Here is a 17,373-nt window from a genome sequence, read left to right as displayed (position 1 = left end):
AAAGCATCTCAATTTGGTACATAATCACTGGAGGTTAGGGCATAAATCTAATGATTGCTTTTCAATTAGAAGATGGTTACAGGTAATTAGTCTCCATCAAAGGGTAACCACTTTTTTAAGAAAAGCCTCAATTTATTTATTTATTTAATATAATTTTTTAAAAATATTAATTATATAATGTTACTTGTAAATTAAAACAAGGTAAAGCGACTTCTGGCTAGTATTAGTTATTGGGTCGCTGCCTTCCTTCCACCAGCTCCTCTCCAACCACTTTGTGTTTTGCTCCCATTGCACAACTCTGTTTTGTTCTGTATAAATACGGCAACTGTCACAATATTTCAAATTTTATTATAACGAGTTTGTATTTAAAAATTAATATTTATAATGAATTTATATTTTATATTTTTAATATTAATTTTCAAACCCATTTATATGTTTGATGAATAAAATCCCATTGATAAGTTTAATAATAATAAAATTTTAATTTAAATAAAATTAATATTATGAAATTTTAAAAATAGAATTTATTGCGTATGTGTAAGTTTCACTTGGGAGAATCACGCTTCTCCTTTTTTTATCTTTTTTTTTTTTATTTTTTAGTGTTATTCAGGTTCGTACGTACAGATCGAGTTGAACTGACTTATTTATGTATAATTTGATAAATTTTGGGTCTATATCTTTCTTTAGAAATTCGGCCGTCATCAATGATTTTCATAAATAATTTATTATTCAAATTCTTCAAATTTGGAATAAGCCCCTCCAATTATTGAAATTCTTTAAAAGAATTTCCATTTGACCAAGTACAATTGTGCATGGAGACAAGGCAACTAATTTAAACTAATTTTAATAAAATAAATTGATAATCTCTAAAATGTGTTGTAATTAGGTATCTAGAATATTATTTGATTGATTGCAAAGTGACTAAATGTCACATTCCTGTACCATTGCTTCAAAAAATATTCTTTTGCCTAAGAGCTTAACCCCATCTTTAAAATCATTCCATCTTTTCTCATTTCAATCAAAAAATTTTAAAATCTTGACCACCAAGATCAAGAACAAGAGAGAAAGAGAGCAATTTCTCTCTTTTGCTCAACAAAGATGAAGAACAATAACAACAACAACACAAAGCTTATTCTTCTTCATCCTTACATCCAAAAACAAGGAAGCTCCAATCGGTTATGGCTTCTTGCTTTTGTTTCTTTCTTTACTATTGCTTTTCTTGTTACTCTTATCTATACTAGAGAAGCTTTGCCCACTAAATCCACAGCTTCCTTGGCTGCTGCTGCCACCTCCTCCTCCATATCCACCTCTGCACCTCTGCCTACCACTGTCATCAATACTCTCCTCCACTATGCTTCAAGATCTAATGACAGTTTCCACATGTCTTACTCTGAAATCAAACCCATATCTGATGTTCTTAGAAAGTGCTCTTCTCCATGTAATTTTCTTGTTTTTGGGCTAACGCACGAAACCCTTTTGTGGAAAGCCCTCAACCACAATGGCCGCACAGTTTTTATTGAAGAAAACCGATACTATGCAGCCTATTTTGAAGAGCTACACCCAGAATTTGATGTGTTTGATGTTCAATACACAACAAAAATGAGAGAATACAAAGAACTTATAGCCTCTACAAGGGATCAAATACGCAACGAATGCAAGCCAGTTCAGAATCTTCTCTTCTCAGAATGTAAGCTTGGGATTAATGATTTGCCTAATCACGTTTATGAGGTAGATTGGGATGTGATATTGATTGATGGGCCTCGAGGAGATGGACCAGAAGGGCCAGGAAGGATGACGCCAATCTTCACATCCGGGGTTCTAGCTAGGAGCAAGAAGGGAGGAAATGGGAAGACTCATATATTTGTTCATGATTACTATAGAAATGTGGAGAAAGTATATGGGGATGAGTTCTTGTGCAGAGAAAACTTGGTGGAAGCTAATGACATGCTTGCTCATTTTGTGGTGGAGAAGATGGATGAGAATAGCTACCAGTTCTGCAACAACCAAACATCAAAATCATCATCTTCTTCTTCATCCTAAGTGTTTTTGTCTAAAAGCCAGGATATATGGTATAAAGTGGTAAAAAAATGTGGGTATTTATGATCATTGAAAAACTTTAGATCTTTTCTCTTTTTCTTCTTGGATTTGATAATGGGGAGTGTAAAAAATAATTCTTTTTTGGTAATGCAACATCTAAACCTTGTAATTTCTTGGCTATGGAAGCTTCAGACTCTCAATTTATCTGTCATTTTAGTGCTTATCTGCCATATTCAACAATTCCAGATATACATTATAATTGATTAATTGAAGCCCAATATATATTGTTTTTCATTAATTTTTAGTCAAGTGTTATAAAAGTATTATTTATATTATAAAAAAATAATTATCATCATGTCTCTATAATTTAGCATAACTGATTATTTTATTTTTATTATTTTAAAAATACATTAAAATATACTCATAATTTAATTCTATTAATTGGAAATGATAAATATCTATTTTCTTTAGTTAAAGCGGAAAAATATTATTTTTTATTTAAATTACCTTGTATTAGATAAAATTATAAAAATAAATTAATTAATTAGACTAAATGATAGGGTACACTATAGTAATTATTTTTATTATTAATTAATTATAATTAAAAATCAGGGTAATACTAAATTCTTGTGTGAATTTTCCCCAAATTGGACGGTAATTTAGGGTAATTTTTTGAGTGTCAGGATCTCTTTACCACAATCAGTTCCAGAATCCAGCCTCGTAGATAAATATAGGTTGCCTCTGGAAAATGATAGAAGGATAAGACAAGAAAAGTTCCACAATCCAATGATTAAATTAGGGTACTGTAAGCTATACTGTCTGAGCAGCCGCTTTTGGATCCATTTGGCCTAAAGTTCAGAATCACAGAGATCATCAGGCAAAGCGTCATGGCCACCGATTTCAAATCTATCCCAATTATCGGTAATCAAATATTCTTCGAACCCATATCTATTATCTTCTGACACAGTATCGAATTTTTTAACTTTTCGAATGAAAACTGCTCTTCTGAGCTATGCAGATGTTGGTCCTTTCGTAGCCAAGTGTGATGATCCAAACATGGCTCAAGACCCCATTGTGTGTGAAGTCGTTAAACAATTGGACCAGGCTTGTAGAGAAGCTGGATTCTTCTACGTGGTACTTTTCCTTCCTAATTTTGTGTTTGTCATTTTGTTTATTGCAAAATTGTTGTTGCTGATAGTGGGTAGTTTGATATTTATGTCGCTGTGCTGCACTGACTTCCGGAGGTGGGAATTTTCTGGTTAATTTTTGTGAGATATATATCTGGATTTAGCGAAGCAATGAGTAATAAAATAGGGTTTTCAATGAGATTCTAAAAATATTGAATATTGCTGGTTTGCTGCTAGAGCTAATATTATTTCTCGTGCTTTTGTTTTTCTATTATGGCATATAGGAGGGAATAAAAATTACAGACAACAACCTATTATTTTCATTTACATGTTTGTGTATATGTACTCAAATGGTTTTATACTATTGGAATAAAGGCAGCAATTTCTCTTCTCTATATGGTTTTGATTCCGTACATTATCAGGACGGAATGGCAATATTTTGCTGCATTATATTTTGTTTAGCTTTAGCCTTTTTATCTCTAAATTTTCTGTATGCTTTTTGGTTATGTGGTTGATTAGAAGGGACATGGTATACCTGATCCTCTTATCAAAGAGGTTAAAAACGTGTCACACAGATTCTTTCATCTTCCCTATGAAGAAAAATTGAACATAAAGATGACTCCTGCTGCTGGATACAGGTTTGCTCTTTGAAATAGCCTGCTATATCTAACAACTTGGGTTTGTTAATAGCTTTTATGAACTTTAACGCGCAATGAGCTCTTTGGATTCAGGGGGTACCAGAGAATTGGAGAAAATATAACCAAAGGCATTCCTGACATGCATGAAGCTATTGATGTAGGTTTTTAGTTATTCAGTCTATATATATATATATATATACTGTGTGTGTGTGTGTGATCCTTTGATTTTTGTGTTATGCATTTAACTGAGATAAGATGCTTTTGTATATGTTCATTATAGTGTTACAGAGAAATGAAACCAGGGGTGTATGGAGAACTTGGTAATCCCATGGAAGGAAATAATCAATGGTATGCAGAAAGTACAATGTTTTAAGCCAACTTTTCTTTTTGAAATAATGTCTTTAGGCTAACTTAATAGACAGAATATTGCAAATATCTAATGCTTTTTTAAATGACCTGTTAAATGATTTCCACCACATCATTTGAGATTAACTGGATGTTCAGCCATCAAATCTCAAGCAAGACTTGGCTGTTTTTGCTGAATTGGTGTAATGATTTTTTCTCAGCGAAGGTAGCCTTGACTGAGGTTTCAGTGAAACTTGAGAAAAAGTTCTGCTTGATGGAACGCAGACCTTAACAGTTTGCTGTTAGTAAGATACATTGAACAATTCCAAATGGATTATTGTTTTTACCTTTTTTGTTCTTTAAATGGTTAATCAGAGTAATCTGGAATGGCTCATCTACATCTTCCACAATTTTTATAAGCTAGATAGCTCTAGCTCTTTCTGTATCATGCTGAAGTTTAAAGTGCTGGTCTTAAGGTTTAGCTCTGATATTATTAGTTGTCTTTATGAAGTTGTATTTTTATTGAATGTTGGATTACTTTGTACCTGCATTCATTTATTCATCTTCTGCTCCTTTTGAGAGGCCACTTGATCCGCCAAACTTCAAAACACTGATGGAGGAATATGTAGCCCTTTGCACAGGCATGCCTTCTGCAGTGTGGTTCCTTGGTATTTGTCCCTCATATTTTATTCAGATTGATGATCTCCATTCTTATCTTTACAGACTTATCAAGAAAAATCTTGCGGGGAATTGCTCTCGCATTGTGCAGTTCAGCTGATGCATTTGAAGGTGAAATAGCTGGAGATGCTTTTTGGGTTTTGCGTATTATTGGTTACCCAGGTGCATCTAATGAAAAAAGTGAAGAATTGGCTCAGAATGACATTGGATGGTACTGCATCTTATTTTCTGATTCAGCCAACACTTGCACTCTTCTTGTGTTGTTGGGTCTAATGTAAATGTTTTCCTCTTGTTCTTGGTTTGATTCTGCATATATCTTCTGGGTGAATGGTTACAGTGGAGCTCACACTGATTATGGTAAATTTTATGAACTTTAAGATATTAGTCCCTCATAAATTCTAGTTTTACCAATCTCAGTCCTGTAAGTGTTGCGTGACAGGTTTGTTGACTTTGGTTAATCAGGATGATGATATAACTGCACTTCAGGTTCACACCTATTAATTTGATCCTCTAGTTTTTAGGAGTATTTTCTTAAATGTTCCACTATATATATAGATAGAAAAGCATGGTGCTGAATCTGTAGACAGCTTCATTATACTCTTAAAGATATGCCTTTACCTTTCATTGTAGAAATCACATTTTTACATCCTAGAACTCCTTTGTACTTTTGAGCAGTGAAATAGCCAGTTATTAGGTAAATTTCCATTTGACGTCTATATCTTAACCTTGTAATTGGCATGCTTGTTCATAATTTACAAAAATCACCTTAACTACTACCTATGTCTCACTCCCAAACTGGCTGGGATTTGTTAATTATTTTTTAGGCCGCTTGATCCCCCTTTCTTATCTCCATATCCCAGTTATCAACCTGGTGGGCTTCCCCTTTGTTTTTGTCCTTACAGACTGCATACTACATAAAAGGGTATTTCTAAAAGCATCCCAAAGGTTAGGCAAAAAACACAGGTCTGTCCTTGTTTGAAAATGTAAAGATTTCATCTCGATATTTGATTCCATTAACTGATTGGTCTGTCTGTCCAAAATAACTAAAATTAGGGTTAGTAAAAAAAAACATTTAAGATTATAAATCTCAAAAGTCCTCGTCAATCTCTCTCTTCCACATCCTCTCTCCTCTCTTCTGTCATTCCCACCCGTCTTTTTGTCTCCCTTTCTCTCATGCTCACAGGCACCTTCTGTTCTCTCTAATTTCATTGCCGCAATTACTGTCACCAAATATCTGAAGGAAATAGAGATTTCTCATTCATGAAAAAAGGCGAAAAGAAAGTTATTGCTTGTGACTTGCACACAATATGAACCAAAATTCAAGAAAAGAACGACCACAGACAAAGAAACCCATCTCAACGGTAATTCCCAGTAGTGAACAAACCAAATTATTAAAAGAATAAACTAAAATACACAATCCATCTCAATTTGGCCATTGGCAGTAGAAGTTCGGTAAAAGAATAAACAAACTCTCAGTTTGATCAAAACTGAAGAATAAACCGACCAATCTTAGCTAGTGGAGGCAATCCAGATTGAGAGAGTCAAGGCTGAATGCTCATGTAGAAAGGATTGTATACGGCTTTGTGCTCTTCAAATCTGGTTTCTTAGAACCATGGCTGCATAGCAGATTCTTATAGTTGCATAGGAGCCGTCCAGTGGCTGCATAGACAAACCCATTGCATGCAGGTGATTCAGTTGATTCTGTTTGTGCTTTCTCATCAGTGCGAAATCCTGGCCTCAAAACCAGCCATTCCACTTCTCTTTGTGCAATTAAACTATGATTCAGTCTGCTTGTTCTTCACCCAAAGAAGCTTTCTTTTTTTGTTTCGAAGTAGACCTCTTTTTATCATCAGCTTTTATTGGAATTCTATAGCTGCTTCATGTCACCAAGCTTCTCTTCCTGAACATTTGAATTTAGCTACTGAATTTGATAGTGAGATTGGATATAGAAGAAGGTAGAGCCAGTTCTCACAAATTTAAAGCCTGAAGTATGTTAAGTTGAAGGAGCTTTATATGTAGGCTATGTAAATCCTGCTTGCTCTATTTTCCCTGAATTCTAAACTAGGTGAGTTGTTGAAGGTGAGAAATCTCTCTGGTGAGTGGATATCAGCTCCCCCAATTCCTGGAACATTTGTGTGCAACATTGGGGACATGCTAAAGGTAATAAAATTCAAACACTTACCTAAATGTCTTATATTGGATTTTTTTGCTTCCATTAGATCATTCTTATGGAGCCTTGTCGAATTGCAGATTTGGTCAAATGGTTTGTATGACTCAACTCTGCATCGCGTTATCAACAACTCTCCAAAATATCGCGTATGCGTGGCTTACTTCCATGAGGTTAGTCAATAGCTTCATTTATCTCTTTCCTTCACCTCATGTTGAAAAGTTATCCCTAATACATGTTTTTGGCCATGAACAGCCCAACTTTGATGCAGCTGTAGAGCCTTCAGATATTTGTGTAAAGAGGACTGGTGGGATCAGGAAGTCTGGCAAAGCGGTTTATGGAGAACACTTGGTGGGCAAAGTCCAAAAAAACTTCGTTTGAATTTTGATCTTGTAATAATTGTGTATATTTGATGGAATAATACACGAATAAGTGTCTCAACAGCATGCAAATTAACCTCAGTTTATTTTCATTTACTAAATAAAAAATTTCACAGAAATTTAATGTAATTTAATTTAATTATTTTTTTATTTAAAATAAAAAAAAAATTCAATTAATTTTAGCTTAAAAAGATTTATTTTAAATTAAATTAAATTAAAATCAAATATTTCATAATTTTTATTTTTTTATTTTTTTACATATTAAAAAATATAATTACTTTTTAATTTTTAACTATATTTATTTATTAAATAAATAAGAGATTTTTTTTAAAAAAATTATAAACAAAATAAAATTTAATTGATTTATATATTTTAAAATAATTAAAAAAATTATGAAACGAAAAAAGTTATAATTCTTTAAAAATTTATTTAAAATTTTTCTTATAAAATAAATTATATATCTACCAAGGAAAACCATATTTAATTTCTCCATTTTCTGCAAGGCATTCTTCCATATGCTTTTTGTAGTGAATTGCTTTATGAGATTTTCCGACAGAAAATCAAAACAGGGATAGAAAAGACATAATAGAAGTTTTAGAGCACTGTTTCCCTGAAACGATATAATCTAGCAAGAGAAAATAAGAAAATAATAGTAATAAAACAAGGCCTTCTGAACCTCAACATTCCACGTTTTTAGTCTTGGAAAGCAATAAGAAAACTGCTCATCTATTATTTGTTCATCTCAGCAAAAATCAGTGCTTTCAATTTAATACATCTTCATGATCTGTAATACAAAAATCAATAATACAAAGTGCATGTCCAGGGTTAGCATGCAAGCAATAGAGAGAAAAAATCTGGTATACTGCAGCCTTTGACTGCTGATGTGCCTTCTGCTTCCTCAAAAAATAAATTAGCTATAACTAGCACCACAAATTGCAGCATGATTTCAATCTAATAATACAAAAAGGAACAACAAATTGGTAAAGGATAACCTGCTTGTCGATTCTCATCTTTCCATGGTACGAGTATCGTGCACGAGACATCTAACTACTACGAGTTGCAAAATTCAATTGGCCAAACCGTTTGCAGAAACTTCTACTGCCTGAGTTTCAACTTCCACATCCTTCAGATAAAGTGGAATCCTTACGCCCAGCTCTCTGAGTTGATCTACTAAATTATATAAAAATTCAAAGGTCAGTCTGGATTGTGCATTAAGATCTTCCCTTACATGAGGTTGTATCCTGAACCAGTCTCCCAACATCTTGTGCACATGAGCACGGATCATTCTCCATGGCACAGGGTATTTTTCACAAAGCTTCAAATACTCCACTAAAAGATCTGCCTGGTCCAGTTTTCCATCTTTATTTCTTTTTCCCTCACCAGTTATCCATTCAGCTGTGCGAAATCCAGCAAAGAGAGCTGGATTCTCAAGAAGAGACTCAGCTGAAAGCACCCCATCAGCACCGGTCTCTTCCAAACAGTTGTGAACATCATCCGTGTGCCTGATGTTCCCATTAGCAAGAACTGGGATTCTGACAGCACTTTTCACAGCCTTGATGGCCTTCCAGTCAGCCCGGAATTTCTTTCCATCTTTCTCATCTCTAGTTCGACCATGAACAGCTAAAAGGGAACAACCAGCTTCCTCCAGCATCTTTGCATAACTAATAGTATCCTCTAATTTTGGGAACACCCGGATTTTGCAAGACACAGGAACATGAAGGTTGTGAGCCAACTTTTCAACTAAAGATTTGACAAGTGGAAGGTTATCCATTAGGAAAGCTCCATAGTTCCCCCGTCTGGCTATCCGCTGAGGACACCTGTATAGATGCCATTCGAGCCAATTACAATTTATGCAAAAGGTTTCAGTCCACAGTTGCAGACCATGGATACATGCTTGACAGTTGGAATTTATGTTATATTTCATCAATTCAAGTATGATAAAATTATTCTTTTCAATGAGAAAGATAATGGCAGGTTCAAATTTTTGACCCACCATCATTGCCATCAGTATCAACCACCACCAAGATACCGTGCCTGTTATGCGCCGCACTACCATAACCAGAGGTATCGCTAAAATCATTGCTAATTGCTACTTTTACTACCATGATCCCCACCCCTACACCATAATTTCATTAATATCATCAACTGCTGCCACTAATAGAGATAATAGCCAACTCCAAGTAGTTTGGGATTAAGGCTTACTAATTGTTGTTAAAGTTTCTCAAAAGGATACGTACAGTGTACTCTATGCCCTTTTAATGCTGCATTAAAGCTCTTTCAGTCATCCACAAGAACAACAAAATCTTCATTATTTCAGTGCTCATAATATTTTGGGGCATGAGTTAATTTGATTCAAAAAATTTTGGAGCTTAATGAGATTCCTTCTAGTACAACCTTATTGAAGTTTACAATAGATCTCTTAATCCATGCATAAACAAGAATAATTTGCCCATCCTAAGAAACAGTAAAATTTCATTCTGCTGCAATGTATTGTGCAAAGCAAGAATAAGATCCCTACTCTAACCAAATATTTTCCATAAGAATCAGAGAAAGAAAAACTAAACCTAAAACTTGTATTAAAATACGGTTACAGCACAATGTCATCAAAGTACACTATCTATATTTCCAGCGAAAAAAAAAAGGTAACCTGATTTAATGAATATGAGAAGTATTAGAGATAATTGGTTAAGAATATTACCCCAGATTAATGTCTACATAATCACAATAAGGTTCCACCCTCCGTGCAGCATCCAACAAGGTGTCTGGATCATTTGCGCAAAATTGAACAAATAATGGGCGATCTTCCTGCAATTGTTCTCACAAATGCAACTTAATTGGTGGTCATGGAAAGAACATATACCATAGAGAAGAAAATCATACAAAGCTAGATGTTTGTAACTTGTGGGAGATTAATTCATGCATCTTCCCACATAAGAAAATGGCACGAAACAATGCAGTATATAGCATATAACCGTAGAACAGTTCCAGGAGGCCCAGTTTCACAATGCACAGTAGCACGTTAGTAAAAAGTTAAAGAAATCTATATACAGCTTTCATGATAACCCAAAAGGCTTAGTATCCAACAAATCAAACTCAATCACATAAAACTGAGTTTTCCATAGTATATTAAGTAATATGGCAACAGAAAATGCTGCTTACAAAGGCACAAATGAAACACATAAATTTCATCACTTCAATGAAAACGAAGCTTAAATGAATACCTGACAAGTAGTGAATTCCTGGTTTCGATACTTCTCGTTCTCAGTGAAAATCCTAGAATGCAACATCGGAGTATAAGCAGCATGAGCCCCATACTTTCTACAAAGCATTCGAAACGGAAGCTCCGAATTATCCACCATAGGAGCAACAATCAACTTGGGTCGGCCTAGCTTCGTCCAGTGGGACCATGCTCGCTCCACCTTAGACTCTCCGCTCAGGTACCGGCTTGGGGAGCCCAAGCAGCAGGATGACGACGTATCAAGCAAAGACAAAGAGGCATCCTCTTCCGTTTGATGCTGCTGCTGTGGATTGGAACAGAGAAGGTCGTCTAGGTGTGGAGGAGGAGGAGGAGGATCTTGGGAGAGGGTATGGGTCAGAGATGAGGCCATAAGGGATTTGAGCGGCGTAAAGAGTAGGGGTTGGAGAGGAAGGATGCTTGGAGAGAAGAGAGATTTCATGGGCTGACGATGGGAATAGAGAAGCAACCCATCGCCGCCTTTGGAGAAGGTAGGGAAAGCAAGCAGAGGAGTTTTTCAAGATTCGGCACCCGGAGAATTGGGAGGAAGACTGCGGAGCCCTGCTTCTGCTCTTGGACATGGGCTGGATTTGGCTTCAGGACACAATTCTAATTCTATCTTTGGGCCTGACCGCGGTCAGCTGTTGAAGAAATTTGCAAATTGACTGGCAAAAGTTTATCATTTCATTTAAAATATCATATTAAAAATTTAATCTAACGGTAAGTATTTGATTCTATGAAATTTTTCTTCTTCAAATTTTATAAATACTTATTTTGAAATTTGTTCTAATTTTTATTTCTTTTTAATTCATAAGTTTGATTTTATTTTAAATACAGGATAGATATATATTTTTTAAAAAATATTATTATTAAATAAAATTTAAAATATAATTATCGTTCTTCTTTAATATTTTATTGTAAATTTTTTTTTTTTAAATTAGAGGTTAGAGCTAACCAATATGGATAGTAATTAAAGAGATGATGTGATCATGGGCTTAAGATTAATAGAAATAATTGACGATGGAATACATTTAATTCAATTGATTTAATTTAATTATAACAAAGGTTTAGAATGAAATTATTTAATTGAAAAAATTGATTGAATTTAATTAATTTAAAAAATTAGTTTGATTCTTTATTTTTTTATTTGATTTAATTTTTATTTTAAAAAATTTTAATTAATTCAATTCAATTTGATTTTAATAAAAATAAATTAATAAAATCAACTTAACTCATAAATAATAATATATTATTTTAATATTATAGAAATTAGACCATAAATAAAATTAAAATAATTTAATTAAATTTTATAATACTAAAATTAAGATATAAAAAATATTTAAAAATATTTAAAAATTAAACCGATCTAATTGAATTGAATTAATTCGATTCAAATTGATTTTTATTTAAAATTAATTTAATTTTAATAAATATTAAATTTTTAATTTTTAATTTATTTGATTCAATTTAATTTTGAAACCTACTAGATTGCGTATCCCTAACTCAAAAACTGAATGAAGGGAGATAAGAAAATAAAGAATCAAAATAAAATTTTAAATGAAAACCAAATCATAAATCCCTTTCTCCTTGAATTATAATTTAACAAAAAGAATAATAAATTTTGGAGTTAGAGCTAATTAGAATTTAATTTGAAGGTGATAGTGATTAATAAAGAAATATTAAAAACTACAGAAAAAAAATACAAATTTGTAACAATAATATATAATTAATATAAATTGTGGTTATAATTATTTTACCATATAATTATAATTGCGACTAAAAAATATAATTATCAGTAATAATAAATATTAGGAATGAGCAGTATTTGGTTCAAATCGAAAAAATCAACCGAACCAAATTGATTTGAAATTTTGGTTCGGTTTTTTATACATTTCGGTTCGGTTTAGTTTTTAATTTCAGAAATTTCGGTTATTTCGGTTCGGTTCGGTTTTGATAAAAAAAAAATCGAAAAAACCGAATCGAACCGATTAGTGATAATAATATGTTTTTTCAATAATATAGATAAATTAAATCATACTAAAATTAAAATATTTTAATTAAATTTTAAAATATTAAAAATAAAGTGTAAAAAATAAAAAAATATTAAAAATCGAAATCGATCAAATCGAACCGAATCAGACCGGTTCGGTTCGATTTCTGATCAAAAATCGGTTCGGTTCGGTTTTCATAAACACTAAAATTTTGATTTTCGATTTATTTGATTCGGTTCGATTTTAAACCGAACCGACCGAATGCTCACCCCTAATAAATATTATTATTAAAAAAAATTATTGATGCTCAAGTATGCTTTATTATTTTAATACCCCACATCATGAGTCATTTCCCACTATGTAGCTGTCTTTTAAACATGCATAACTATTGACTTCACATTTTTTCTTGGCTTCTTTAACATAAAACAAAAGGGCTTGCTTTCATATTCTTTACTTGCAAGCTTTTTCATGTTGGTGCAAAATTAACTACCTCATCATTATCTGACTTTGTCTTTTGATCATACTTGTACAATTGTGCTTACCATGAGAATTAGGGTTTAAATTGACCTTCCCATTTAATTGGATGCATGTTTATGTGATTTGTCAGATGGCTGTTTAAGGCTGAGGACCTAAGATTCTTCTCTCTATGATTATAAATCTAATGACATGTGAAGATTGCCAATTCACACAGGCATCGAACCAGAGATAGCACCAAACCAAAGCCAAAGATCTACGCCGAAATGAATTTGATTGCCTTTGCCCTACGCAAAAGGGCGCAACCCAACCAAATTTCCATAGCTTCCGTTCCTTGTTTTTACTTTGCATCAATTAAATAATAATAATAATGATAAACTGTACCTTTCTAAGAAGCTACTTTACTTCGGAATTATCAAAATGGTAAATTAACTGTAAAATTTATATTTATAGTTTTATTATTTTTATTTATTAAATATCTTAATTTTAATTATTATCTAATAAATATTTAAATTTTAAAAAATATTATTTTTAAACACTTAAATTATAAAAAAATAATTTAAATACTTAAATTTAAAAAAAAATCTATTTTAAAACTGTTAATTTAAAAAATTAACTTTTTTTAAATAAAAATTAAAAATTAAAAAAATAAAACATAAATTCTCTTATATTTACATATATACTTTCTATGCATTTATCATCAGATTAAATATGTGATTATAATTTAAAAAATTAATTTTAAACATATTTTTAAAATTATAAATTTAATAAAATTATATTTAAAAATAATATTTTTTAAAAATTTAAATATTTATTATGACATGATTAAAATAAGGTATTTGATAGATAAAAATACTAAAATAAAAGTGTGCAATTATATATTTATATACTGAATATTTTAATTTTTTTTTTATCATATTTAATAGTTAAAATTAATAAAATAATTAATTAATAAATTTTTTAAAATGGTATAAATATTTTAATATATTTTTTAAAATAATGAAATCAATTAGTGAATTTTATTATATCAAAAGAACTAAATAATTAATTTTTTATTAATTATTCAAATTAAATTTTAGAATTCAATTATTTAATTTTGAATAAATTTCATGCTATTTTAAAAATTTTAATATAATTATTCGTTCGATTTTTATATATTTAAAATTAAATATATAAACTCTTATATTTTATGTCTGTCAAAAAATCATCCTTCCATTTATTACTTTTTTAAATTTAAAACATTAATTAAAATTATAATTTTTATTAAATACTTTAATCATTCAATTATTATTTCATACAATACTTAAATTTAATAAATATTAAATACTTCCGTTCTTCACTTATCATTGCATCATATACCTAAGTTCTTAATAATATTAATATCATAACATTAACAGTAATAATCATATTCAATTAAATATTTTTCTTTTCAATTATTATTTATTGAAATATACTCTTGATTTCTAAGAAACTGAAATAAAGACGATATTTTCTAAAAATTTCAAAATTTCAGACTTTAATTACCCTCAACTAGCTCAATTAAACAAGTCCTTAATCATTCATCAAGGATAAGTAGTCCAGTGGTGTATGATTAAAAATTGAAAATGATGGACCAATTTGAGATGTGGGGACCATCAACGTTGACGTAGAGCAAAGCCCAAGCAATTACAACCAAACCTACATTTCTAATTATTTCAAACATTGTGGGACCCCTTTTATGACCCTTTTGGTTTTATTAATTCCTTCAACCACCCATTTTGACTTTTGCCCATTTTGCATTCCCATTCTTTTCATTCACTCACCCTTTTTTCTTTGTCTACGCTTCTCTACTACACAACTCCCATGTTCTTCCCACACCCACCTTCCTTTATTATTTTTCTTTTTTGACCCATTTTTAGTACCATATTATAATTAGCTAAAATAATTGTCAAATTTACCCTAAAATAAATCTAATTAAAAAATCATATTTCTTATTTTCATTGAACCGATCAATTAAGAGGTCAAAATGACTTAATTTTAAAAATATTTTATAATTTAGTTTTTTTTTAAAAAAAAAACTCATACTATCTCATTATTATTGAATTGGCCGTCCAACTGGAAACTGCCAACTTATTTATTTCTTATGGTCAACCGTCTCAAACACGACACGTTGGTCTACGTTTCTTTGCCCTTGTTTGACCCGGTCTTTTTCTTTTACTATTTTAATCAATGGATGATGCAACAAAACTAAGGAGGCATCCAAATACAATGACTCCCAAGACTAATCATCCAATCAAACAATTTTTTTTTTTTTTTTTACAAAATTCCAAAAAGAAAGAATTGCATTCCCACTTTGCTTTTGATTTCTCCTTTAATTTACTTTTAGATTCAAAATCTAATACCATATCCCACCATCTTCTTCCCCTTCCTGCTTTTTTTTTTTCTTTTTCTTCACAAATGGCCAAGTGGGTTCAAAGTTTTTCAATTCAGAAATCAGATATATGAAAAAATAAATAAAAATTAAGACAGCTGTGGAATTTAAAATATTTTACAGAGAGAAACGAAATGAACCAAACCCCACTAACCTCCTTTGAGATTAAAGCTTGAGAAAGTTTCTTTGAATCCTCAATTTCCACAGATCTCACTAGCTACTGTCACTACAAACTTTTTGCCCTTCCTACAGTACTCAAGGCTGAAATAAAACTACAATCCCACTTGTATTTTGTTCTTTGTTGATGCTGGGATGAAGATGATGATGATGGTGATTAATCTATGAGGATTCTAGGATGAGATTGCTTGTCTCTGCAATGGAGAGCGTATGATTGTGCTCTCCTTCATAGGTGACTATAAGCATTGAGGGATCATCCAGAGCTCTCTCCACATGCTTACGTGCTGGGCAACCTCTCACGCTACTGCACTTGTAGTAGCCTCTGTTTGACATAATCACAAACACATAACAGAAAATCAATACAGGGCTCACTTGTTCAACTTGGTTAATTAATGATTTTGAAATAGCAGTTAGTGGATCATTAAATACACAAAAGCTTAATTAGTTCAAGTATATACCTTGGATGCGGTGAACCTTTGATGGGTTTCTGTCCATATTTTCTCCAGGAATAATCATCCGGGGGAATATCCGCCATCTTCAAGCTAATTGCTGGAACTCTCACAACTCTCTTCAGTCTCAATTTTCTGCTACACAAAGCAAAATCAAGATCTGGGTTAATTGAATTTTTCACAAAAATAAAGCAAGAATTGACCAATTCTGAAAGAGAGAGATACCTCTTCTTAGAGCAATGGCAACGACCAGAAGACCCACCACTGCACTTTCCAGAACCCAAATTTTCAGAACTACACTTCCTCTTCAAGGAAGAAGACGACAGTGGAGGCTTTCCCGCTGAAGAAACCTGAGACAGATTGGTAATCTGAAACGCTGATGAAGACGATGGCTGTTTACTATCAATCGTATCGCCAGTCAATGAAGACATAAACGAGTTCCCAGCAGAAGAATAAGAAAAATTGATCGTGGTAGACGATTCTTTCCTGTCATTAGTCACCCCATTGTTCTTTGACATCACCGTCATAGAAGAATAATCATGGAAATGATTAGGAACTGAAGGAGGAGGAGGAGGCGGCGGAGGAATCTGCTGGATCGGCGTAGCATAATAAATCTTACTTGCAGGAACTTGATTTTCTTGGCTAATCTGAGCATTACTGAACGGAGTAGCCACAGGAGCTCTTCTAAAACGAGCATGGCCTGTTCTGGTTCGACCCAGAAGAGAAATAACTTTCTTGAATTTAGAAACGGCAACATCTGCAACTGCCTTGCAATCCATCTCTATATCCATGGACGATCTTGAACTTGGAGAAGAAGATGAAGATTGAATATTTTCTTGATTCTGATGCGAGAGAAGTCTGATGAGTTTGTTGACACTTTCAAGCCCAGAAGCAGCCTCTTGGACGGCGTTCTCTTCCATTTTAGCAGCGAAACCATCGTTTCTATATGTCATCATGAGCTCTACAGCCATGGCTACTGAAAGAAGACCATGAAAGAAAAGAGAAGAGAAAAAAGAAAGAGATTAAAGTGAGTGAAAAGAAAGTGAAGAGAGATGGGCTGTTGATAAAGGGCAGAGAGGGAGAGAAAGGTCTTCGCCTCCCTTGTAGTTTGGTCAAAAGGATGGCATCGGTTACACAACCCTATCAACCAAAAGTAGGTCACTCACTGACCGTCACTTTAGCATTTGTCGTCAAACATGTATTGTACGTTGAATGAGATTCCACCACAATCACATTTTTTTATATATATCTCTCTCTCTCTCGAA

The 17,373-nt window shown here is 32.4% G+C and overlaps 4 protein-coding genes across 7 annotated transcripts; 2 read left to right on the top strand and 2 right to left on the bottom strand.

Moving 5' to 3' along the window:
- Window positions 1-989: 989 nt before the first annotated feature.
- LOC110629652 (protein IRX15-LIKE) lies at window positions 990-2,248 on the top strand. Its single transcript, XM_021776726.2, has one exon. The coding sequence runs from the start codon at window positions 1,099-1,101 to the stop codon at window positions 2,038-2,040; it is 942 nt and encodes a 313-aa protein (XP_021632418.1). The 5' UTR covers window positions 990-1,098; the 3' UTR covers window positions 2,041-2,248.
- Window positions 2,249-2,798: 550 nt separating this feature from the next.
- Window positions 2,799-7,501, top strand: LOC110629832 (probable 2-oxoglutarate-dependent dioxygenase At3g50210). 3 transcript variants are annotated; one of them, XM_021776984.1, is made up of 12 exons: window positions 2,799-2,958; window positions 3,056-3,171; window positions 3,684-3,802; window positions 3,896-3,959; window positions 4,083-4,150; window positions 4,730-4,788; window positions 4,871-5,036; window positions 5,163-5,182; window positions 5,265-5,311; window positions 6,905-6,985; window positions 7,076-7,165; window positions 7,248-7,501. In XM_021776984.1, exons 1-12 carry the CDS (start codon window positions 2,925-2,927, stop codon window positions 7,371-7,373), a joined length of 990 nt encoding a protein of 329 aa, XP_021632676.1. In that variant the 5' UTR covers window positions 2,799-2,924; the 3' UTR covers window positions 7,374-7,501. The 3 variants fall into 3 exon arrangements, with proteins under 3 accessions (XP_021632676.1, XP_021632677.1, XP_043805550.1); XM_043949615.1 differs by lacking the exon at window positions 2,799-2,958 and having other exon boundaries at window positions 3,740-3,802; XM_021776985.2 differs by lacking the exons at window positions 3,684-3,802; window positions 3,896-3,959.
- Window positions 7,502-8,082: 581 nt separating this feature from the next.
- LOC110629364 (tRNA-dihydrouridine(16/17) synthase [NAD(P)(+)]-like) lies at window positions 8,083-11,175 on the bottom strand. The gene is made up of 3 exons (XM_021776297.2): window positions 10,594-11,175; window positions 10,071-10,177; window positions 8,083-9,189 (listed from the first exon to the last, which is right to left on the bottom strand). The coding sequence occupies exons 1-3, from the start codon at window positions 11,047-11,049 to the stop codon at window positions 8,439-8,441; spliced, it is 1,314 nt and encodes a 437-aa protein (XP_021631989.1). The 5' UTR covers window positions 11,050-11,175; the 3' UTR covers window positions 8,083-8,438.
- Window positions 11,176-15,553: 4,378 nt separating this feature from the next.
- On the bottom strand, window positions 15,554-17,221 carry LOC110629365 (probable WRKY transcription factor 15). Of its 2 annotated transcripts, none has more exons than XM_021776299.2 (3): window positions 16,334-17,221; window positions 16,118-16,243; window positions 15,554-15,981 (listed from the first exon to the last, which is right to left on the bottom strand). In XM_021776299.2, the coding sequence occupies exons 1-3, from the start codon at window positions 17,077-17,079 to the stop codon at window positions 15,822-15,824; spliced, it is 1,032 nt and encodes a 343-aa protein (XP_021631991.1). In that variant the 5' UTR covers window positions 17,080-17,221; the 3' UTR covers window positions 15,554-15,821. The 2 variants fall into 2 exon arrangements, with proteins under 2 accessions (XP_021631991.1, XP_021631990.1); XM_021776298.2 differs by having other exon boundaries at window positions 16,118-16,246; window positions 16,334-17,216.
- Window positions 17,222-17,373: the final 152 nt, after the last annotated feature.

This window comes from Manihot esculenta, chromosome 13 (assembly GCF_001659605.2).
Source record: "Manihot esculenta cultivar AM560-2 chromosome 13, M.esculenta_v8, whole genome shotgun sequence".
Lineage (NCBI taxonomy): Eukaryota > Viridiplantae > Streptophyta > Magnoliopsida > Malpighiales > Euphorbiaceae > Manihot > Manihot esculenta.
This window is presented reverse-complemented; position numbering and strand designations above follow the sequence as displayed.